Genomic DNA, 22786 nt, shown 5'->3' on the forward strand with positions numbered 1-22786 from the left:
GGCCCCTTTGAGGGTCATTGTGAGGGACACAGAGTGGCGTCAGTGTGCGTGGCACGAGCTGGGCAGGCAACATGAGGGCGGAGATAGGAGTCTGATGAGAGAAGACTGTGGAAAACAGCTTGTGGTTTTGATGATAATTTCTCAATTCCAGCCCCGTTTTTACAGATGAGGCAACGCAGCCTCGAAGTAGTGAAGTGGTTTGCTCGAGCCCCCCCAACTAGCCAATGGCAGGATGCGATTGGACCGAACAACAGGTTTTTAAACTATTTTCAATTCTCTTCAGCTGCCGCTTAACGAGATCTCTAATATTGCTCGTCTTGACCAATATGCATGAGAAATAACAGTAAATAAGATGACTTAAACTGAAACGACTTGAGGGAACACACATTTTAAAATAACATACTAAATGTTTTACCACCAATGTGGATGAAACTGTGCTGACCCATTCATCCAGCACACTTTAATTCTAACTTTCTGGCCTCTAATCCTACATTTCTAGGACTAGTTTAGGTTAAGAATGCAGTTAAGGGATAATATTTAACCAGTAGTTTTCTTCTGATCTGATACACTGTATTACAGGATAGAAGATCTGTAAAACTGTTCCACCAAATTTGATAAGGTATCAAAACATATCCTAATTGTCATTAAAATGCATCAATATACCAATATATTTCATTGTAATGTGGAATGTTTATATACGTCGGTTGTTAGGTGTAGGTGCTATTTGTCAACCATGTATGGTTCAAGAGAGAAAGTTTGGCTCCGTTGCTGACAAACATCTATTGTACGGGGTCCGAGTACTCAGTTTAGGAAGGCTGTCCCTCTCTTCCCTAATATCCTGCCCCCTGCACAATCAAACCCATTCTAAACCTCATCAAGTTTCTCCACACACCACGGTCCAACCAACCCGCTCCTCAAAATTCATACACCTGCCTTTTTTCCGAAGAAGGAAGATGCTATCTGGCCCTAGTTCATTTGTAAATTGGTAACGAATAGGGACTGAGAAGTTTGAGTACAGAAAAAAATGGGACCTTTCCCCATCTGAGAATGGATGGGGGAGGACAGACAAAAAGTGACAAAAGGACGTTTTTCTTCCCCCAACTACATCTGGTTTTGCTTACAACCTCTGAGAGTCACTTGCCTCTTTTTCCTCCCGAGGGAAGAAGGATTTATTTTTGCCTGTAACATTGTATAGAAATTTATAGACAATTACACTGGATATAAATTTGTCTAAAGGAACATCTTTTCAACAGATGGACTTCTAAATGAACGTGGACTTGGGAAATGAGGAATTCTCAAATGAAGTGTCCATATAAATGACTACGAAAGGGAAGTAATTTGGGATAGGAAAATGTCTGTACATGGAAACTGATAATCAAAATTGTTAAATGGAAATTCCACTAAAACTCTACGCACACATCAAAAAGTATAAAAGTTTAGTTCTTCACTCAAACTCACAACTTGTTGATCCAGTTTATGTTTATAACCTATAATTAACCTCTTGAGATGTGGGTGTTTAAAAACAAATCCTGAATACAGCTGTCTTGTTTTTGTCCAAGGTTATATTCAATTGCCCAAATAAATAATGCCCCCCCCACCCCCCGCCGCTTAACCAGATTTGGCTTTCATCAGCCACATACAAGTATTTCAAGTGAACCTCTGACCTGAATTACCTGCGTAATGTAGATGATTTCAAGGTAAGTAGCCTAATTTAGACTCTTTCAAGATAAAGTAGCCTAATTATACACTCAAGGGCTTTCTTAGCAGAAAACTAAGGAAAAAATGAAATATAATATTCATCCTGTCTACACAGGTTTAAAATAAAGCCATAAAAGGCAAGTGGTAACTAGGAAAGACATCTAGAATAACCTTTCTATATAAAAGAGCTCTTACAAATTAGTAAAAGATATCTACTACACAAAAGCATCAGTCACAAAAGAAAAACCAATACCTAGCCAAGAGTACTCATTTTTGTTCCTATCAAAATGACATATTTCACCATTGACAGGGGCACAAGGAAATGAACACTGTAACCTCTAATGAGGTACAATATTTAGAGGAACAATCAAAATGTCTTAATGTTAATAATTTTGGACCTGAGTTCCACTTATAGGAAACCACAAGTGTTGTACAAAGTAATTTACATAACATTTGCTGCAAGCACCTATACCAGAAAAAGATACAACTGAAAATATCCAACACTAAGGGACTGATTATACAGCTATGGTATAGAGTGGAATACTGTGCAGTTAATCATGTTATATATATAACAAAGACATTCGAAAATGATTAATGTGAAATAAAATGGTGACAAATCACCACATCCATGATCCAATTTTATTAGTTACTAACATGTATGGCATATCTATCTGCCCATCTCCTCAGCAGCCGCCCACCTGTTCAAGGCCACTGGCACCCAGAATCTTGTCTTTCCCTGTTACTAATCCACTCCCAGGACCTTAAGCTCAGTGTTCTTTGCTTCAAACAAAGTTCTTTCGTAAGGGGAGAAATTCAAATATTCTAGTGCTAACAACTGTCGCACTTTTCTTCCTTTTACTCTTAATTTAATAGTTTATACCCACTGTTTCTAAATTAAATTTATAACCTACAAAATGCTTTCAACACATGTATTAACTCATTTGATTCTCAAAACCTAAGAATTTTTACTGTATTCTTTTTCCAGGTGAGAAAACAAAATCAGAGATTTGCTTTTCCGAGAGGCCTCATTAATTGGTGACTCAAAGACCCAAACTTCAGTAAGATGTTTTCCTTGCATCCAGTCTACCCGCACTTTACCATCCAAAACTATGCTCTACAAGCAAAGGGCCTGATGCTATGTCTTACAATAATGACCCAATACACGTGTTTAAATTTCAGTTTTGCTAAGCCCAAAATTTTAATGAGAGAGCAAGCCTAAACTTTAAATGTGCTACATTTTGAGTAATACCATACAAGCTTTAAAACGACAGACAGAAGTTAACTGATGAGTTCTGGTGATATTTGAAAAAACACAGACACCACTGAAGCCACAAGATTTTAATTTTCCTTTCTTTTAAATGCCACACTAATTAAAAATAAGACAGTCCTGGATAATAAAAGTATTTACACATGGAATACAAAATAAATATAAAATAACTGAAAACAAATTATCCATTAATTCATTTTGTATTTCCACTGTTCATCTTCTGTTTCATTTTTCTTTGCCTTTTGTAAATCCTTTTCTTTCTTGCTTTCAAATCAACTTTTGGCTCTGGTTTTACCCACTGTATTTCTACTGGTTTTTCCTCAGCTGGTGTAACAAAAACATCTGCAGTGGGATCATGTGGAAGAATAGTCTTTGGTTCTTTCTTTCTCAGCTTCTGCACATCTTTCACTTGCTGTTTCTCTTTGTATTTTGCAGCTGTGATGGATCTTATGATACGCCGATGCTAGAAACAAACAGATGTTTTTGAAATAAAAGTAAAGACTATATATGCCAATGATATTCACTTATGAACGCTATTTCCCTTCTCCCTGTGTCATTTAAAAAATAGTAATTTACAAGACTGTATGCAGCAAAACCAAATTCAGTTTCACAGTTAACAGAACAATAATTACTTGACATTTGGGCCAGAATTCTGGGACATTGAGGACCACTGAACAACAAAAACAGCTTACCATGTTTGGTGACTGGTAGTGAGGATTTTCATATAAAGTTGGTCCTCCAAAACTTCCCTGGAAAATCTTTATGAGATTTAAGACAAAACGAGGTCCTATTTCTACAAGAGCAGCATCTTCTTCTATGATCTTTAATAAAAAAACAATTCATTTTGGTTTGGATATACTATTCCTGAAAGGTATACTGGCTATAACTTCATTACAAATGTGCCTAAAAGAACTCATAATAAAATTAAGGTGGAATTGAAACTTGGCAAGCATCAAATCATCAATATTTTCTGAAATATATTACTAGTTACAGGTAGTTGTCATAGGAAAATATAAATATTTTCAGTGTGTTCTTTTAAAATTGAATAATTTTGGGGCCAGCCTCGATGGCCTAGTGGTTAAGTTCAACATACTCTGGCCTGGGGTTGGTTTCCAGGAGAGGACCTACACCACTAGTCGTCAGTAGTCATGCTGTGGTGGCAGCTTTTATACAAAAAAGAGGAAGACTGGCAACAGATATTAGCTCAGGGAGAATCTTCCTCAGCAAAAAAAATAAAATTGAGTAAGTCCAATTTAGTCCATATCCTGTTTCTCACAATGCAAATATTGTGGTTAAATGAATTTTTTAAACTTCGACCACTATAACAAATTGTATTAAAGCACCCTACAGGGATCCTTTTAAAATTTAAATCAACCCCTAAATTGTTTTTGTAAATCTAATTCAAATTTAAAAGGTATATAAAAGGATACATGGCCAAATTAATTTTTGAATAGGTACTGATTGTGGCACTTCTGAACTACAAATAATGTGTTGATTCAGCTATATCTGCCCTCAGAGGTTAAGAAGGTTATATTTAAGTCACATTGCCAGGTACCCAAAATAACACAGAAAGGAGCCCAGTTTACTTTATATGCTGTCTGAAATTTTATCTTGCTGTTCTCTTCCACCTCTCCACTTTTGTGCAGACTTATTATTCTGCCAAACTTCTGCTTCAAGATTTCCAGAATCATCTCTCCTCCTGAATGAGTCACTGTATGACTCACCTAATAGTTCTCACTGAATGCCTTCTACAGGGGTTATGTTTTTCTAAGTCTTAACCTCCCCTCGCCACCAAGAGATTCTAACCCCTTGGGAGAGAACCTTATGTTTTACTGAATATATAGTGACTTGTTAGAAAACTCACACTGCATTATCAACTGATAGCCATGAAAAGAAGTAGGTAGAGATCACTCAAGATATGAGACAGTAGTTATTTGCTGCTACTCTGTGGGGAAAAGAAAGATATTTAAAACAAAAGGAGTTACTATTCTGTGTCTATAAATGCTGTGTCCTAATTTATTTCAAAGCATAATCAAAAATTAATTAAAGCTAACCTGAAAGTTCCGAAACCATATCCTATTATCCAAAATGGCGAAAGTAAACACATGGTCCACAAATGGTTGGCTTTTGGGATGATACCGTGGTGTACTAAAGATCTGGTTTAAAAAAAAGACATGTTAGTTCCTTATTCTATGGCATATCATGTGTTTTAGGTAGCTAAGTTAACAAAAAGTCCAAAGGAAGACACCCATTTATAACATATTACTAAAAATACTTTCCAGAAAAGATATTTACCTGAATTAAGAGTTCTTTTAACAAAGCATAATGTGGTAATTCATCAAAAGCCTATAAAAATAAAGTGAACATATTAACAACAGCGACTGTTTTGTCTAAAATTGTGCTTGTTGTTTTTAACGTTAACTAAATTGAATTATATAACTATATCCACTAAAAAACCACCATGCAGAGTAAGAAAGTTAGATCTCACACACTAAGTGAGAAACTTACAGGGTCAAAGGACAAAAGGGGTCGAGAACCTCTCAGACAGTTTCCAGTCATCTTCAGTTCAGCTAGGGTATGAACTAGGAAAAGTATAACAACAAAAATAATTATAACTGGCACAATTATCCCAAAAGATTACTTCAATTTTCTCATAAAAAATTTTAAATCGAGTCAACTTACTATTTTGAACAAGGAATTTAGCAGATGGTCCATGAGGTGAATTTGACAGCCTGAAAAATATGAAGGAAGCTTTCTCAACTAATTAGAACTTAGAATGTCGTAAATGCTTACTACCTTTTCAGTTTAAAAGACACCATTATATGCTCGTAATAGTCATATATTTAATTTTCTTTAAAGGTTCCAACTTTTGTGAACTCCAATGAGTTTGCTTCATTCCCTGGCCCCATCTTTTTACATAAAGACTGAAAGGAGCCTATAACTTAAGAGGTACAAAGAATAAATCCATTTTAAAAAACAAGTTCCACCAAGTCTTAATTAATACATTCTCTTACCACATATAGAGATCCTGTTTTTTCTTAGCTTCAAAATAAATACATTTATTGCAGTTTTTCATTTCACAAACCTAAATGGGGCAAAGTATAGAAAAACGAAATAGTGAACAAAAATGACTATAACAATATGCAATCAATATCTAGATTTTGCCAAAAATACTTAAGCAGGTTAATAAGCTACAAAGGTCTAAATCTAAATAAATTTATTTATTCACAGAAAAAAATGCTTCAAGCTCCTCTTAGGTATTCTGCCCAAGGTAAAGTAGATGTTCTGCCCAGCTCTTTGGTAGAAGCATGGATTCTTTTTGGCCTAGCATTTTAAAGTAACTGGCCTCACTTCTCATTACTGGGAGCCTCTTCTTCTGACTACAGTCCCATGCACAAACTACAAATTACAAGGCCGACAACAAACGCCCTAGGGAAACAGTACTCTACAATTAGCCTCACCAATCTTAAGAAAATATAGTCCTTAGAGAACCAAAGCCATCCTTTAGTAATAGGTATGATTTTTAACTCCTCAGCTTTTCTTTCTGAGGAAGATTAGCTCTGAGCTAACTACTGCCAGTCCTCCTCTTTTTGCTGAGGAAGCCTGGCCCTGAGCTAACATCTGTGCCCATCTTCCTCTACTTTATATGTGGGATGCCTACCACAGCATGGCTTGCCAAGCGGTGCCATGTCTGCACCCAGGATCTGAACCGGCAAACCCGGGCCGCCGAGAAGCAGAACGTGCAAACTTAACCGCTGTGCCACCGGGCCAGCCCCATGCTTTTTGATTTTAACCTTAAGAAATTTAAGTCTTTTCTTCCTCATCTGTATTATCACTTCTGTGACTTGCTTCTATAAAATCACTAAGGGACTGATGAAAGGCAGAAGCATACAAAACTTATTTCCAGCTGAATTAAACTTCAGCATCTTGAAAGCTTACACAGTCACACTTGAGAAATATATAAAAGCAATACAGGAATGAAGTCTTGAATTGGTGTAACATTCATACACTATCTAATATAGTGTCCACAAACTCTAAACTACTTGAGACTTCAAACCTAATAACTTAAAAGATTCTTAGATACAATGTTTTATTTCTCACTTGTCTTAGAATAAACACAACACTAAGTTGGTTGTTTTCCAGTTGAGCCTCAGTTGCTGGAAACCCATACCCTGTTTTATTTCTCCTACCTTCACTTGAAATTACAATACTTGTTTATGGCCTGTCTCCCCCATTAGAACGTAAACTCCATGATAATGGGGCGTTGTTTTGTTAAACATGTTTCCACAGCATGCATAATAATGCCATCATATAGCTGAAGTTCAAAAATTTGTGCTAAATGAATAAAAGAAACCTTTCATATACAGCTAAAGAGAATTATCTTAAAACAATTCTAAGTTTTTAAAAATTTACTTTAAGATGTAAGTTTACTATCTTCAACAATACTTTGAAAATTTAACCTATTTCTAGTTTGTAACACCTCAAGAGCAAACACCACATACATCACTTTTAATACTGGCAAAATATTTTTACAATGTGGCTTTTTGGGAATATTTAATAGGTCTTTTAATTTTGTTTTATATATGATAGTTTTTTATGAGTACCTACTATGAATTTAGTACTGTACTAGACATAATGAGAAAAAAAAGAATGAAATATAATCCTTGTCCTCAGGAAATTTCAATATGCTTGTTGAGACAAATATAAGAATGATCACGAAATAATATATACTGAAGCACTAAACTATGAGATATAGACAGTGAGTACTATATAAATTTAGAAGGCAGATTATTGAAGTTAACATTTTTATAAGTATCTTTTACAAAACAATTTAGAAGTCATTGAATAACTGACCTATTTTTTATATGAACTATCTTTAGTGTTCCAAAATATTGTTTCTAAATAACAGTGTTCCTAGAATATTTTACTTTTATTACTTTCTGAAATTACCTCGTTAATCACAAATAACTTATCTTTACGATCCATTTTAGTATCTATAAAAAGAAAAAAAGAAAAAGCAAGTAAATAAAAGATTTCAAAGCTACTTCAATCCAATCACACAAGCTTTCTAGAAAATTATTCTAAGTGTTTTTATAATCTTCAGTTTAAATAAGATTTTATTAATTTCAAAATGATTAGATCTGAAAACACATGACCTCTTTAAAAATCTTCTTTGTAAGTGTAAAAATGAGTGATTAAAAAACAGTCCTCAAGAATTATATACTATGATCTAAGCAGTGTTTCTCAGACTTTCTGTATTCCATGAATTCCTTTCAAAAATGGAAACATTGTCACAAACCAAGGGCTATGTTCTAGGACTCCAGTTTAAGGAACACTCATTGAAAAAAATAAAATTTGAATGGAAGAATATTTCTTAAAATTTTGAATCATAGTTGCCAAAGAAAACAGATAAAAACTAGTTTTACATTATCATAGAAAAAATTTATATAAATTCAGATTTCTCTTATTAGTTTCAGAAATCTAAAGATATTAACAGCAGACCCCAGTTTGAGAAACACTAGTCTAAAGAACTAAGGGATTACCTAGAATTAAAACCAAAAGCACCTCCCAATACAGGCACAAAAACAGCTGCATGACAGCAATGCCTCAGTTCTACCCTAAAAACTAAATGTTCTTCACTCGCCTGCAAGACACCCCATTCCTAAAAAGAATAGCTTGGCCTTTAGAAGTAGGCTGAGCCCAACTTAAAGGTCCTTCAAATCATACTCCAGGTCCATTAATTTTTTAATAAGAACAGTTTTTTAAAAAGATGCAGAAAGCAATAGAAGGCAGTCCTGAATCATTTAGAAAGACAAACCAGCTCATGACCTCCGAGAGCATTATAATGAAGGCATTCCTGGACCTTCAAGAAATGTTTTGATAATATTATGATATCTGTTTAAGGAAGTGAAGAGAATTTTAATGAATTTTGCAAAGAATTTCTAACAAAATGTTAATTGGAAAAATCTTGGCACTGAAAAGATAAACTTCTGAGGCATTGTGGTTCTTTACCTGACAAGGCTGAACAAATGAAGTGTGATTTGAAGTAGAAATATATAAATAGGTAAGTTTATAAAAGTAAATGTTTACAGTATATGATACAAAGGCACCTGCTTTAGAATGAGGCATCAGCATTCTCAAGTCTTGCATTAAATGTCTTGTCCTGAAATTTATTCCTCTGGAAGAAAAGATGAGAATCCGTTCCTTATTTTTCCACTTGCCCTAAAGAAAAAGAAAATGTTAAAAGATTTTAAAATCTCACACTGAACCTATCTCGTTCTTTTAAAGATAGTTTTAAAAGTATCCAGCTTTTTAAATACCCTACCATCCTCTAGTTTATCAAGACTATAGCCATAACTCCACCTCTCTCCCTGTATGTGTAATTCAGGGAACTGAGATGTTTCACTATACACAAAATCTTTCCACTCTTGAAATCAGAATGGACTCCTCGTTCCATATTTCTTGCACAAGAGCACTTTAATATTAATTCACTACTTACTAAGTTCCTACCAGGAGCCAGGCACTGTTCTTATGTGGGAAGATGGTCAACAAAGAAGCAAATCAATAAAGGCAGGGAGGCATGAATAGCATGAAACCCTTAGACAACCACAACATGTCTGTCACATAGGCCATAAGTGGCAAAACACCATGTGATGAAGCAAGAAAGGAAACCTTTACAAGTCCCCATTTTGGCTTATGTTATAGACAAAAATTAGATTCCTTATCTAAAGCAGCAGCAAGCTAAAGACAGCACTTAGTTCTAATGAAATAACACTGCCAATGGAAAATTTAACTCCTTATATATAAGGTAAATAGAGAGACACAATAATATTCATAAAAAGCCTCCAGGTAGCAAGGCAAACAATCCTGACCCCTTTAATTCAATCTCTCAGCAGCATTCACTGGCCACAGCTGCCACCCAGAAATGCTCTCCCTGACTTCTTTTTGGTTTTTCTTCTTCCATGTCTCCAATTCCTCCTCTTGACTCTAAAGATTCTTTCTTAGCCTTCTTTTGTTTCTGTTCTCTCCAGGACTGAGTTCTCATAATCATTCCCATAGCTTCGACTGTCAACTCTACAGAAAGGTAAGGAACTCTCTGGAGCACTAATAATCCAAGTATTTGACTCAACACTTCAAATCCAACTCTAGAATACTAAACCTTAAATCCAGTAACTTTCCTATTTGTTTTTCTGATGATGCCACCCCTCATTTCAGTCCCCTAGGCGTTGAACATTCCATTTGCCCTTATTCTCCCATATCATAAACACTACTAAATCTGTCAACTTGTCTTTGCAATAACTCTTAATCCTTTCTTATTCACAGTGCCCTCGTTCAGATCCTTATAATCTTAAATCTCCTAAATGGCTAGTGTTCCCAAACAGAAGCTCCTCCGATAGTTATGGCAAGACTAGCACCAGCTTAACCTTTTTAAAGCACTGCTCCAATCACATCCTTAACCTCCTAGGATTTTCTAAACAAACTCCAAAATGACATAACTTTGACATTGGATTTTAAAATACATTTATGTTTTTACCTCACTATTGCCCAAATCAACCCTACACTTTAGCCAACCTGGCTCTATTTTTTAGATTTTCAGCATTTCTTCCACTTCAACACATCTGATCAGTTTTTTCCCCTCTCCCTGGTCTTGTTCTCTCTCATTTTTGAATATCAAAATCCTGCCCTTCCTTTGAGATCCAGTTCCAAGGCTAAATTATTCATGATCCCTTACCTGATTACCTTCAGGTAAAAGTGATCTTATCTTCTACACTTCCATTGAATTTCTCATATTATGACTAAGACCATAGAGACTGTGGGGGATTGGAATTGGCCACCCCAAGATATGTCTCTTCAGCATGAGGATTATTTGGGGCTGGTTACATTTAAAAAACTGCAGACAGGAAAGAAACTCTGAAAAGTAGAATTTACTGACCCTTTGTTAAGAGACATTTACATTGTAAAGGAAATCTTCCTCTGTAAAGGTGTCTCCCTCTCTATACCAGGAAGGAGGGATGATCATATCTCTAGAAACTCTCATCAACGTGGAAGGCAAGGACTCAAATCTGCATAATAATCTTACTCTTGTTTGCTGTACTTGTCTGGTAACCTCCTGAAACTGACTCCCCCCACCCCCAACATCCTCCTTTGTCTTTAGCTGAAGATGATATTTAAGGTGTTGACTTCAGCCATTTTGGCGAGTTGCTCAGGTTGCCTGAGCCTCTCCCATGTGTACATGTTATAAAGCTTTGTTTAATTTTCTCCTGTTATTCGGTCTCACGTGAATTTAATTCATTTCTCCGGCCAGAAGAACCCAGAGCGGGTAGAGGAAATGTCTTCTTCCCCTACAATACTAACATATTTCTTTCTAGTTCCTTAAGTGAAGAGTGAGAGCACTAACATTTATGGAAAGTTTACTACAAGTCCAGCTTATTCTTCACAAAAAGTAAATCACATTTTCTTCCTCCTAATTTGCAGATGAGAAAAGAGCTCGAAATGTGCCTGTCAGTTAACAGCAGGGCTGGAATTTAAACTCATCTTTACTCCTCGGAGCTAATTCCTTTCCTAGTGCTTGCCACCACATCACACAGGGTCACTGATTTTTCCTATATGCTAGAGTATTGCCAAGCGCGGGGGAAATTAATAAGTCAAAGGCCATCCTTGTCTCTACAGTATTCGATGTAGCTTTTACTTAAGGAGCTTTCAGCTGAATTAAAGTTAGGTACAATAACTTGTGTTCACCTTCTTTTGAACAAAAACCATTCACTTTTATGTGAATTCTTAGTTCCTTCTAAACTCCGACATCTCAGGAGGAAAGGGTCACGTTCTAGTTTTGCAATCCCAAAGCCAAAGAAAACCTAACTTCATATAGTGCCTGGCACGTTAAAAGTCTGTCGAATACAAAAAGAGCTCATGCTATCTAGTCTAGCTTTCATTATCTCTTGAGTTAAAGACCTGATCAAACAAATCAAGGCACTGTTCCAAGGACAGCAACTTTTTAAAGAACCGCATAACAAGGGTCAGGTGCCCTGACAGTAGCTGACTACGGCAGGACATGAAAATACCAATCACTGGGAGAGAGATGCTCGATAGCGAGAAATAACTTCAGGAAAAATAATGCCCTCTAAAAAAAATGATAACGGAGTAACTAGAAGACAGAACACTAGAACTGAGGACTCCGTTAAGTCCTTTCCCTGCGAACGGGGTAAGTGCTCTGAAGTCGGCCCCGTTGTTCAGCCGGCCGCCTCCGAGAGGGCGGCCATGTGCACAAGGGTTAGACGTAAACGTGGTGGCCAATCTGACCCAGAGGAGAACTGAGACCGAGCTCCCGTAACACCGGGCAACTCTGAAAACAGCAGAGCGGTCGTCAGGCAGGCAGCCCCAGGCAAGGCGCGTGCAGCCGCGACCGCAGGTGTCACCCGGTGGTAGCCCTCTCTACCTTGCAAACGGGGCCTGGGATACGGTCTCTGTCTTCCTCCTCCGCCTCCTCTGCCATGTCGCGCCGCTTAGCTGTCGGCGTAGCATCTTTTTCGTTTCTTTTTGGTTTCTTCGCCTGAACCGCCAAGCCTCCACGCCGTTTCCTCTTGATCGCCGCCATCTTGCCTTGCCGCCTTCGCTCTCGGCCTTCCTTCCGGCTCAGCCGCTCGCTCCCCTTTCCGATCTCTATGGTAGCGTGCGCCGGCTCTGTGGTCATCCTTCAGCTCTATGGTGCCTCTTTCCGGTCTCTGTGGTAGTGTACGCTCGGCTCTCTAGGCCTCGGGAGCTTTGTGGTGACGGTGGCCGAGGTGGCTTGCTGGTCCGAAAAGAGTGGCGGGAGCCGCTCCACTTCCTCCTGGTTTTCCCGGGAGCTCGCTTTCCCGGTGACCTGGCTGAGAAGGGCTTTCAGGCGTCCGGACTCCGCCGCAAAGGTAGGGTCTCCGCGTCAGTCAACGTGCTGCCCCGCGGCGGGCCAGTGAGCGGAGTTGTCTGAGACTCCTGGAGGATCCTCCGAGGGACCGGGGCGCGCCTCCGATCGCGTATTGTGTTAGAGGCGAGATTGGGGGCGCCGGACAGCTCAAAACCGACTTTGGGGGGATGCGTAGCCCCTGTTTGGCCTGGCGAAACTGGCCCCAAGGAGAACTACCGAGTTAGGTGTCTATTTTAATTGTTCGCAACTTTTCATGTGTTACTGTCCCCTTACTAATGACAAGGAAACTTGTCATTAGTAAGATAGATAAGATAGAAAGATAAATAACTTCTCCCAAAGTTACAGGGACAGTTAAGTGGCAGAAGTGGGGTTCTATCCTGGTCGACCGAGTTCATCGCCCCGGCCTCTCCCACTTGCCTCAGGGCGGGTTGAGATCGTGGGCCTCGCCAGCACTGATGGGGAGTTTTATGGTCGAATCTCATCAGGTGTTTCGTGATCCCCGGGAGCAGGTGCTGGCACCAGGAGCATCCCTCGGGGCCGAATGTGCCGTGGACGATGCCCCTCCTAACCCAACAGATCCAAGATGAGAATGACTACAGCTTAGTGGCCAGCCTTGACAACGTTAGGAATCTCTCCACTGTCTTGAAGGCTATTCATTTCCGGGAACATGCCACTTGTTTCGCCACTAAAAATGGAATCAAGGTTACAGTGGAAAATGCAAAGTGTGTGCAAGCAAATGCTTTTATTCAGGTATGGAAGGAGGCACCTTTAAGCCTGTGACATATGATATTCTTCACCCAGTTTAATGAATTCCTAAGGTCTTAATACACATCATTTAAGTTAGAGAACAGTGTATCGTTATTTGAATCTTTTTCCCTCCGGGTAACAAATTCTTTTCCCATCTTGTTTTAGAGATAATGGTTAATAAGAATGTCTAAAATATATTAAGCTAAACTGTAGGGCAAGCACTCTGCTGAGTGTTTCTATGTTTAACTCATTTCATCTTCAGTAATAATCCTATAAGGTAGGTTCTCTTATTATTCCCATTTTACATGTGGAAACTGAGGCACAGATTAAATGATTTGCAAACAGTCTCACAGCTGGGAAGTGGCTGAGTTGGGAAGAGAACCCAGAACATTTGTTTCCAGAGTACATGCTCTTTACCTCTACCTCCCTATTATTAAAAAAATACTTTTTTCTTTTATTGTTTATAATAGAATCTTTTATTACAAAGTAAGATTTGTATGGTTCAGATAGGATTTCAGATTTAATTTAGCATTTATGTGAACACTTAAGTGCACAGTATGACCTCAGGTATAGAGGGATAAATAAGACATGGTTCCTGTCCTTAAAAGAAATTGAAAACTAATATCACTCACGCATTATCAGGTTATTTGGCAATTTTTCCAAGTGACCTTAGCCATCCTGATGGGCACAAAAAGGAGACGAGGGAGACTCATGTGAGAGAGAGTATAGATCCAAGAAGCTAGATGAAGGACCCCTCATAAAGTTTTCCATGGGACCTAAATCACTGTTGCACATTTAACTATTGAGTAGGAGTACATATTCTAATGGATAATAACGGAAAAAGCTTATGATGTTTTGATTGGTATTCAGAAATGATTTTCATGGGGTCAGCACAATGTTGTTATTTTTTAAACATATAAAATGAAATCTAGAACCTTATGTGAGTTTTCATTCTTTGATATACATAATTACGTTTTCATCTTTACTTTTTTTCACAGGCTGGAATATTTCAAGAGTTTACAGTTCAGGAAGAGTCTGTTACTTTTCGAATTAATTTAACTGTCCTTTTAGACTGTTTATCTATTTTTGGATCAAGTCCTATGCCAGGTGAACCATTTTGTTATCATTATAATGACATAAAAGCATTATACAGAATGGTCAGAAAAATACAGGAAAAGTTATTAGAATATAAGTAATATAAACATTTCTTTAGAAAGTTAATTGCCAATTCATTTTTCATTGTTCACAATCATGGATTCTGAATTTTCACAATAAAATAGAAAGTGTGCTTATCATTCTTCCCATGTTCGCAAAAATATTTACATTCATCTTTTAATTTACAAAGCTTTTGGGATTTTAAATTTGAACTGACCAAAAGAAGACTTTGAACATGTCTTAAGTATCTTTAACATTGTGAAATAAGTTTTAATTGCTTCTTTTTCCTAACTTGTCCAGAATTACAGTTAGTGGCAGAGAAAAATTGAAACCAATTCTCCTGACTTATGGTTTACTGTGTTCAAAATTTGTTTCCTTTTTTTCTTTATGCCCTGTTTGTAAGTTATGACTAGTTTCCTAAATGCTTTCCTTTAAAATATACATATTTTTTATTTGTTTAGGGAATAGGAATGTTTTTTAGAATAGTGAATTCAGTTGCTATTGATATAAAAATAAAACTACAAGGAACCCCCAGAAGAATGGTTTTATTTCATAGGAAAGAAATGTGCAAATTAGCTAGGGAAAATTCAGTTGTTGTTCTCTAGAAAATATGTTTTAATTTTGTACTGACAATTCCATTATTATTAATTTTACATTTTCTAATGCCGTGTTCCCCAGGTGGTTTTTCATAAAAGCATCTTCTTTCCCCCATTCCTCACTGTGGCTCTCCATCCAGTAAGGGAAAGGAGCTAGACTAGCCTGTCATATTCCTCCTTCTCTCTAGTGGTTTGCAGTGTCAAAACCCACACCACCATTAATCACCCTCTCTTTTTCTCCTAATTTGATCTTAAAATTTGAGGAAATGTAAAGAATATCTTCCAATGGAAGAGGTTAGAAGGGTCTTTATCATAGTGAATATACTGACATTATAGTACAGACAATGTCAAAGCACTCCACTGTTGCACAAAGTGAACCTTCAAGAAATAGCATGACCTGTTCTGCAACAATTCCATTACTTGCAGTAATGGTCCATGTAGATTCTCCATCCTGAAACTGTATATATATAAAATCAATAAGCTATTTCTGAGGTGTTTTTGGCAAAATGGAAAATGATTTCAAAGAGTTAGATTACATCTTGTTCTGGTTCCCAGTTTTCTTGCAGTTATTTTTGGAATTATCTACACACAGTTGTCATTACGGAAGAAGTAATCCCTTCTTATAAGGAGATACATACCTATATGCTAGAAATTGGGCAGAATAAAGTATTCTTGCGGCGTTTTCTGTATCAGTTGAGGAGAAGCTGACCCCAGAGCTGTAAAGCTAAGCCCAGAGTGTGATTTGTTTCTATTGCAGGCACTTTAACTGCACTTCGGATGTGTTACCAAGGGTATGGTTACCCTTTGATGCTGTTTCTGGAAGAAGGAGGAGTGGTGACAGTCTGTAAAATCAATACTCAGGAGCCCGAGGAAACTCTGGATTTTGATTTCTGCAGCACTAATGTTGTTAATAAAGTTATTCTGCAGTCAGAGGGGCTCCGTGAAGCGTTTTCCGAATTGGATATGACGAGTGAGGTCCTGCAGATCACCATGTCTCCTGACAAGCCTTATTTCAGGTACTTGAACACAGCGCAGTGATGGTGAATGTTCTACTTCCACCTCTGCTTAGGATGCAGAACTTTTATTATCCAGCTTCTGAGAATTTCCAGAACTTTAGAGAGCTTTTACTCTTACCGCATACTTTTACAGATCAGGAAGCTTAAGACCCAGGAAGATTAGCTCACTAAAGCTTCATCATTATGTAGTGTTGTTTCTAGATGAGTAGTGCAACTCCTAATTCAGAAACTAGTGGTCTTTGCATTGTTGTATTGCTTACTGCTTAGATCAAGTTACGTCCTGAGGAAAACTGGGCTTAAACTTTTGGAAAAGGTGTTTGTATTATATGGTACATCTCTTTTTTTTCCTTTCAGGTTAGTACAGGATGGAAAAGAAAGATGTTTTCTATACACAGTTCATTCACTAGTATCTATTGGTCACCTGCTATGTGCATAGCTACCTTATTAAGCACAACAGGAACAGCTTAAAATCAAGGTGAAGAGGAGTTATGTGAAACAGCGTAGAAAGAACAAAATTGCACGCACTTAAGTACCAAATAGTATATATAAATACTTAAGGAACCAGTAGATGAGTACTTAGGGAGAATTGGTCATGGTAAGCTTCCTAAGAGAGGGCAATTTTTGGCAGGAATCCAATGTCAAAAACCATCAATCTGCTCCTGATATTCTGACCCACCAAGTTATGAGGTGGCAAGTCTTTTCAAGATTAGAATCAGTTTGGAGAGAGGATTTAAATATTCTCTTTTGAAATATTTCAGAAGATTAAAGAGTAAATGAGCTAAATACATATGGAAGAGGTATAAGTTGTTCTCTATATATCTACTTTAGAAGAACTGCAGGCCCTTCTCATAGCATTAGGCAGTTAAAAATTTGGCTCAGGATTGGTTAAAATGTTAACCAAAATGGAAGCCAGTGGAACCCTACTTAGGCAGTGATATGAATTAAAATTCTGGGCATTTTAACAGAGTATTTCAGAGGGTCCTCATTTAAATGATCTTTCTCAGCATGGCTAATTAGATGGATCATGGTATGTTTCATCTCAGTATGGGAAATGATTTGGTGGTCGGGAACTGAGAGTAAATTTTTCTGAGTAAAATTTGAGGTGCCTGTGATGCTGGGGAGCAGTTGGATGTATGGCTAGAGAGCTCAGGAGATAAGCCTAGACTAGAAATTTAGGTTTGGGAGCCCTCATGGTGGCTGGACATGGATGAGATGGCTCAGAGAAAGAGGTCATGTTAGAAGAGAAAAGATGAATCCTCAGGAAAACCAGCACCTAGTCTTCTCTCACTGTGCTCATATAGTACTCATCAATGTGCTAACCCTGTATCAAATGATCGATGAGTTCTTGCAGATTAAGTAAGCATATAAACATTTGTAAGCTGTCGACACACAAACTGCTGATATTACCAAGCAAGGAAAACCATATAACAGCCTGAAGAGCAGCCTAAGATACAGAAAAGCCGTAACTGCTTGTGGTAGTAAAGGACTCCAGGCTTGTAGCTGATGTAGATCGGGGTCTTCCATCACTCCTCAACTCTGTCCTCTGTTATATAGTTCTGATTTAAGGATGAGGAAAGGTCAGTATCAGAGTAGGATTAAGGTAATGAAATTGAGGCAAACACTCCTGGATTCCTTTGCAACTGATTTTTTTTCAAAGCTGTTTATTAGTTGTTAGTTCCCTGGTACTCCTCCAGCATCCCATGGGAATCTTTATTATGGTAATTGTTGTAGTGTATTGTCAACATTTTTTACATATCTGTTTCATTCACCAGAATGAGCTTCTTAGGAAAGTTTTTTTTATTTGGATCCCAAAGCAGCTTATTGTTGGACAAATGAATAAATGAGTTGCTCATTTTCTACTGTAGGTTATCTACTTTTGGAAATGCAGGAAGCTCCCACCTTGACTATCCCAAAGATTCTGATTTGATGGAATCATTTCATTGTAATCAGACTCAGGTCAACAGGTCAGTTCTTAATATAGAGGTTGCCACTGATGATGAAGGTGAGGCTAAATACCAAATTTCTAATAAATAATTTTTTTAAAAAAAAAACTTTGAATCTCTTGATGAAAATGTAGCATTTAAAAATCCACAGTAGGTTGCTGGGTTTACTTGGGGATTTGGGGTTCTAATAGTGAATTAAATTTTAAAAATGAAGAGAAAATATTGGCAAATTGGACAAGTAGTTGATTTTATTCTTATATTTGCTCCTTGGTAGTTCTTGGCTAATTTTCATTCTTTACTTGGAGTATGAGCACTGCTTTAAGTTGTCCAAATAACAGCTTTTTTTTCCTCTTCTACAGATACAAGATTTCTTTACTGAAACCCTCTACAAAGGCATTAGTCCTGTCTTGTAAGGTATCTATTCGGACAGATAACCGAGGATTCCTCTCATTACAATATATGATTAGAAATGAAGATGGGCAAATATGTTTTGTGGAATATTACTGCTGCCCTGACGAAGAAGTTCCTGAATCTGAGTCTTAAGTATGACAGTTCACTGTGATATTTCTGGATACATTTGTGATAGGTCATGTTCTCATTCTGGGTATAGTCCACTTCATTGTTTCTTACTGGATTTCCTAAAGGGAAGAAGTGTGGTGGAGATGGAAGCAAGGTCCCTGTTGCCTACTAGTTGCTGTGTGTTTTGTAAGTAAATGTTTTCATGTAGTCATAGGTTATCCAGTACTGGACTATCCTGTGGTTCTGTCTTTTGAACGCATGGGAATCATCATAAGCCAAGATGAATAAATCATATGCTCTATTCTATTTAAGTAGGACATTTCAAGAGTCTAAAAATTTAAAGTTTGATGAAGCCATATCTGAGATGTTCTATTATTTATTTACTATTAGAAAAGGCAAAGGCAAATGGTCATTGCTTATTTGTTGGAATTCCGGAGACTACATCTTAAAGCAGTAATTCTCCAAGTGTCGTAGCCAGATCAGCAGCATGAGCGTCACCTGGGAACTTGTCAGAAGCTCTGAGGTGGCCCAGAGATCAGGAGTTTAAAAAGCTTCCCTCCAGGAAATTCTGATGCATGCTAAAGTTTGAGAACCACTGTTCTAAGGGATACTTTTTTAAAAATAGCATTTAATTGCATTGAAGTAATTGCTTTACATCTCATTTCCTCACAAACCTTCTGAAGTTTAGCCATCACCAAACAAGTTTGAATAATTATATGATTTATTTTTAAATTATGCATTTTGAAGAAGACTATGAACAAGATATAAAGTAGTCTTCAGAGATACAGATTTTCTTTTTGTTCTCAAAACTGTTGAGTGCAGTAAGTACTTGTTGGATACCATCTCTTTGCCTTTAAGAGTTTCTCAACCAAACCAAGGTGTAGAAAACCAGTTATTAAGTGATTTTGCACTTTCTTGGGTAATTTCCAATGAAATAATTTTTGTGGCATGTAGATATTGAATAAAGTGTAATACTAAAATTGTCTGACTTATTTTTCAGTAGAAAAAAAATCTAACTTAAATGAAGTTTCTGTATGAGGTAGCAATAGCTCAGTGTCTCTAGGTAGGCAGGCACTTTGGGCCTTGTGAGTGGGACAGTTCTTCATGGGAAGAAACTGCCAGCCCATTGCAGGATTCATTTAGCCCCCTGGCCCTTAACCACTAATGCCAATCATTGTGACCACCCCCTCCACCAAATAAAAGCACCCCTGTACTATTGATAGTTGAGAACCGTTGAATGATAGTCACCAAAATTTGCAGGTGTATTTGGACCGCCCTGCCTTAAAATAGGCCACATAGCATCAGAGGAAATTGGTTTGGGGGTTATTGCAGCCAAGCACTTCAGAGAAACGCTCCCCCAGAACAGCGGCAGGCGCTAGTCATAGGCCCTTGTGCAATTCTGGGTATCTGGCCAGGGTGAGTACCTGATAACTCATAAGTCTCCCCAGCAATCTCAGGATGCCAGCTGGTACGAAGTAAGTTGGAGTTTTGTAAAGTACGGTATATGTTCAAGAAGGAAATGAATGGATCTACTAAATGTCCAAAAATATTTTGTTTAAACACAAAGAACAGAACAGATCTAAAACGTAATTATGAAACTATTTAACCAGTCAACATTTCAAGGACTACTGTTTTCCTTTAAATTTAACAGTGCAGGGGCCGGCCCGGTGGCGCAGCGGTTAAGTTCGCACGTTCCGCTTCTCGGCGGCCCGGGGTTCGCTGGTTCGGATCCCGGGTGCGGACATGGCACTGCTTGGCAGCCATGCTGTGGTAGGTGTCCCACGTATAAACTAGAGGAAGATGGGCACGGATGTTAGCTCAGAGCCAGGCTTCCTCAGCAAAAAGAGGAGGACTGGCAGTAGTTAGCTGAGGGCTAATCTTCCTCCAAAAAAAAAAAACAACAAAAACAAAAAACAAACAAACAAACAAAAAACAGTGCAGTTATTTTGGGGTTTTGTTCACTGGTGTGTATAGCACCTAGAACCATGCCCAGTATATGCTAGGCATTCAATAAATATTTATTAGATGAAAGAACATCCACTTTCAGATTATCTTCTAGCATCTTATTAGTCACTATTTAAGTCTAGTCATTTAGCTCTGAATTTATTTTGATCTAATGTATTTTTTAGAAGTTGAACCTGGAAAGAATTTGAAATAGATATGGATTTAATAAGCCTGACATTTTTGCGCATTTAAGACTTTCATTTTAGCTGCACATGTCTTTAACTATTTACAATTCAGAAGCTAATGAGTTTAATTCTTTTGAAATCACCCTAACATCAAGGTACTGATTTAATAATTTCCTCTTTGTGTGTGTTCAATTTGACCTAGGAATTTACTAGTTCAACTTTGTTCTAGTTCCTACAAAAGACCACTAGGGGGCACGCTTCCTCAGGCAGAGCCCGTGCTTTGGGGACTACAAATTCATTTCCTATGTTGCATATTGAAGAATATAATCTTATTTTTAAGACCTTTAGTTTTGCTTTTTGATTTTCTCATTTTCTTTTCAGTAAAATTGTGCTCACCATGAATGGGTAGGAATCTCTTTCCATTTTTAATTTGTTTATTCCCTGTTTGATGATGATGTACTTCCCTAGAATTGATGAAATGATTCAAAATAATTTTTAAAAATGATTTGTTAAATTCTACTTTTCTCATGAAAATAAGTCTTGTAACACAGTGATTTTATTGGAAACCACAGAATTTCTGTGGTGTTGTCAAGCAGTCCTAGTAAGAATTAGTTAGAATTGCTAAAAAGGTGGCATGTGTCATTCTCAACAGTTTAGGGTGGGGAATTTTTCAGAGAAGTGTAGACTCCCTCTCTCCTTCCCTGCCTTCACACTGCCTGCTCCTTGCCACACCTGAAACAAAATCTATTGAGTTCTGAGAAATCGGGGAAATTGTGCAGTATTTTTTCTTTTCCCAAGTATTTATTAGGTAGAGTTTTTAGACACGTGTCAGGTTACATGCACGCCAGCAGCAGTTGGCAGCTTTCCTGTGGATTTCCGAGTCCACAAGTGGACAGCTAATGCTCTAATCAGAAATGCCACTGGCGACTGTTACAGGTGCCTCTGGCATCCATATCTTAGTCACCACCAGGGTGGTTTTTTTTTTCCTTTTTCTCCCCAAAGCCCCCCGGTACATAGTTGTATATTCTTCGTTGTGGGTCCTTCTAGTTGTGGCACGTGGGACGCTGCCTCAGCGTGGCTTGATGAGCAGTGCCATGTCCGCGCCCAGGATTCGAACCAATGAAACACTGGGCCGCCTGCAGCGGAGCGCGCGAACTTAACCACTTGGCCACGGGGCCAGCCCCACCACCAGGGGTTTTGATAATTGGCAGAGTGAATGTTTGAAGTAGCCTTTCTTTTTGAAATAAGTAGTTTGTTGATCAATATAGTAGATATTAGTAGTGGTTCTCTCTGGTAAAGCTAGAGGTATTCAGCATATGTGAACTAAATTATTTCATAGTAGTTCCCCATCCTTGCGTGAAAATGCTCTAAGAATCTACTGAGGCCTGTAGTCTGTACCCTTTGGCCTGGTGCCTGAGGCTTGACCCCTAAATGGTCTGGCTTCCTGCCATTTTGTCCAAGGATTTCTGTTTGCCTGTTGCTGCATTAGGACAGTCCCACTCTGCAATATTAAGTTCACCTCAAGTGGACCTTTCATAGAAAGCAGTGGATGAACTACTGGAACAAGTAGGGCTTCATTGACCTTACAGAACAGGCTGCATAAATTTTTTTGCATGCTTGCTAATAAATGTTTATTAAAACCTGTATATAAATACATTCTTTTAATTTGTTGACTTTCATCATAGTTTACAAACTTTTTTTTAAAAACCAAGATTTGTAATTTATCCTATCAAATCTCAGTTTCTTTGTTATTTCTCAGGTTGACATGTCTTGCTTGGGAAATCCTTTCCTACAGCATAACTAAAATAAGCC

General features: G+C 37.8%; 2 protein-coding genes and 1 long non-coding RNA gene across 5 annotated transcripts; 2 read left to right on the top strand and 1 right to left on the bottom strand.

Annotated features, from left to right (window-relative positions):
* Positions 1 to 44: 44 nt before the first annotated feature.
* Positions 45 to 3479, top strand: LOC139077839 (uncharacterized). The gene is made up of 2 exons (XR_011530414.1): positions 45 to 254; positions 2684 to 3479. It is a non-coding gene; the product is annotated as an uncharacterized lncRNA (long non-coding RNA).
* BRIX1 (biogenesis of ribosomes BRX1) lies at positions 3022 to 12677 on the bottom strand. Its single transcript, XM_008511980.2, has 10 exons — positions 12402 to 12677; positions 9076 to 9187; positions 7916 to 7959; positions 5980 to 6050; positions 5648 to 5697; positions 5474 to 5547; positions 5261 to 5311; positions 5020 to 5121; positions 3658 to 3786; positions 3022 to 3428 (listed from the first exon to the last, which is right to left on the bottom strand). Exons 1-10 carry the CDS (start codon positions 12654 to 12656, stop codon positions 3159 to 3161), a joined length of 1158 nt encoding a protein of 385 aa, XP_008510202.1. The 5' UTR covers positions 12657 to 12677; the 3' UTR covers positions 3022 to 3158.
* Positions 12655 to 19825, top strand: RAD1 (RAD1 checkpoint DNA exonuclease). 3 transcript variants are annotated; one of them, XM_008511959.2, is made up of 6 exons: positions 12655 to 12870; positions 13379 to 13619; positions 14615 to 14723; positions 16125 to 16383; positions 18249 to 18347; positions 18686 to 19825. In XM_008511959.2, the coding sequence occupies exons 2-6, from the start codon at positions 13425 to 13427 to the stop codon at positions 18867 to 18869; spliced, it is 846 nt and encodes a 281-aa protein (XP_008510181.1). In that variant the 5' UTR covers positions 12655 to 12870; positions 13379 to 13424; the 3' UTR covers positions 18870 to 19825. The 3 variants fall into 3 exon arrangements, with proteins under 3 accessions (XP_008510181.1, XP_008510188.1, XP_008510194.1); XM_008511966.2 differs by having other exon boundaries at positions 12681 to 12870; positions 13355 to 13619; XM_008511972.2 differs by lacking the exon at positions 12655 to 12870 and having other exon boundaries at positions 13425 to 13619; positions 18249 to 18385.
* Positions 19826 to 22786: the final 2961 nt, after the last annotated feature.

The sequence above is a fragment of the Equus przewalskii genome, chromosome 20 (genome assembly GCF_037783145.1).
Source record: "Equus przewalskii isolate Varuska chromosome 20, EquPr2, whole genome shotgun sequence".
Classification (NCBI taxonomy): Eukaryota; Metazoa; Chordata; class Mammalia; order Perissodactyla; family Equidae; genus Equus; species Equus przewalskii.

What these genes read in the sequence shown, in the direction of transcription:
- RAD1 (XM_008511959.2), top strand. Translation starts at nt 13,425, where the DNA reads ATGCCCCTCCTAACCCAACAGATCCAAGATGAGAATGACTACAGCTTA. An exon ending in AAGCAAATGCTTTTATTCAG is followed by an intron (nt 13,620 to 14,614) that starts GTATGGAAGGAG and finishes TTTTTTTCACAG; the next exon opens with GCTGGAATATTTCAAGAGTT. An exon ending in CCTGACAAGCCTTATTTCAG is followed by an intron (nt 16,384 to 18,248) that starts GTACTTGAACAC and finishes TTTCTACTGTAG; the next exon opens with GTTATCTACTTTTGGAAATG.
- BRIX1 (XM_008511980.2), bottom strand. Translation starts at nt 12,656, where the DNA reads ATGACCACAGAGCCGGCGCACGCTACCATAGAGATCGGAAAGGGGAGC. An exon ending in TAAATTCCTTGTTCAAAATA is followed by an intron (nt 5,548 to 5,647) that starts GTAAGTTGACTC and finishes TACTTTTCCTAG; the next exon opens with TTCATACCCTAGCTGAACTG. An exon ending in CCCTTTTGTCCTTTGACCCT is followed by an intron (nt 5,312 to 5,473) that starts GTAAGTTTCTCA and finishes TTATTTTTATAG; the next exon opens with GCTTTTGATGAATTACCACA.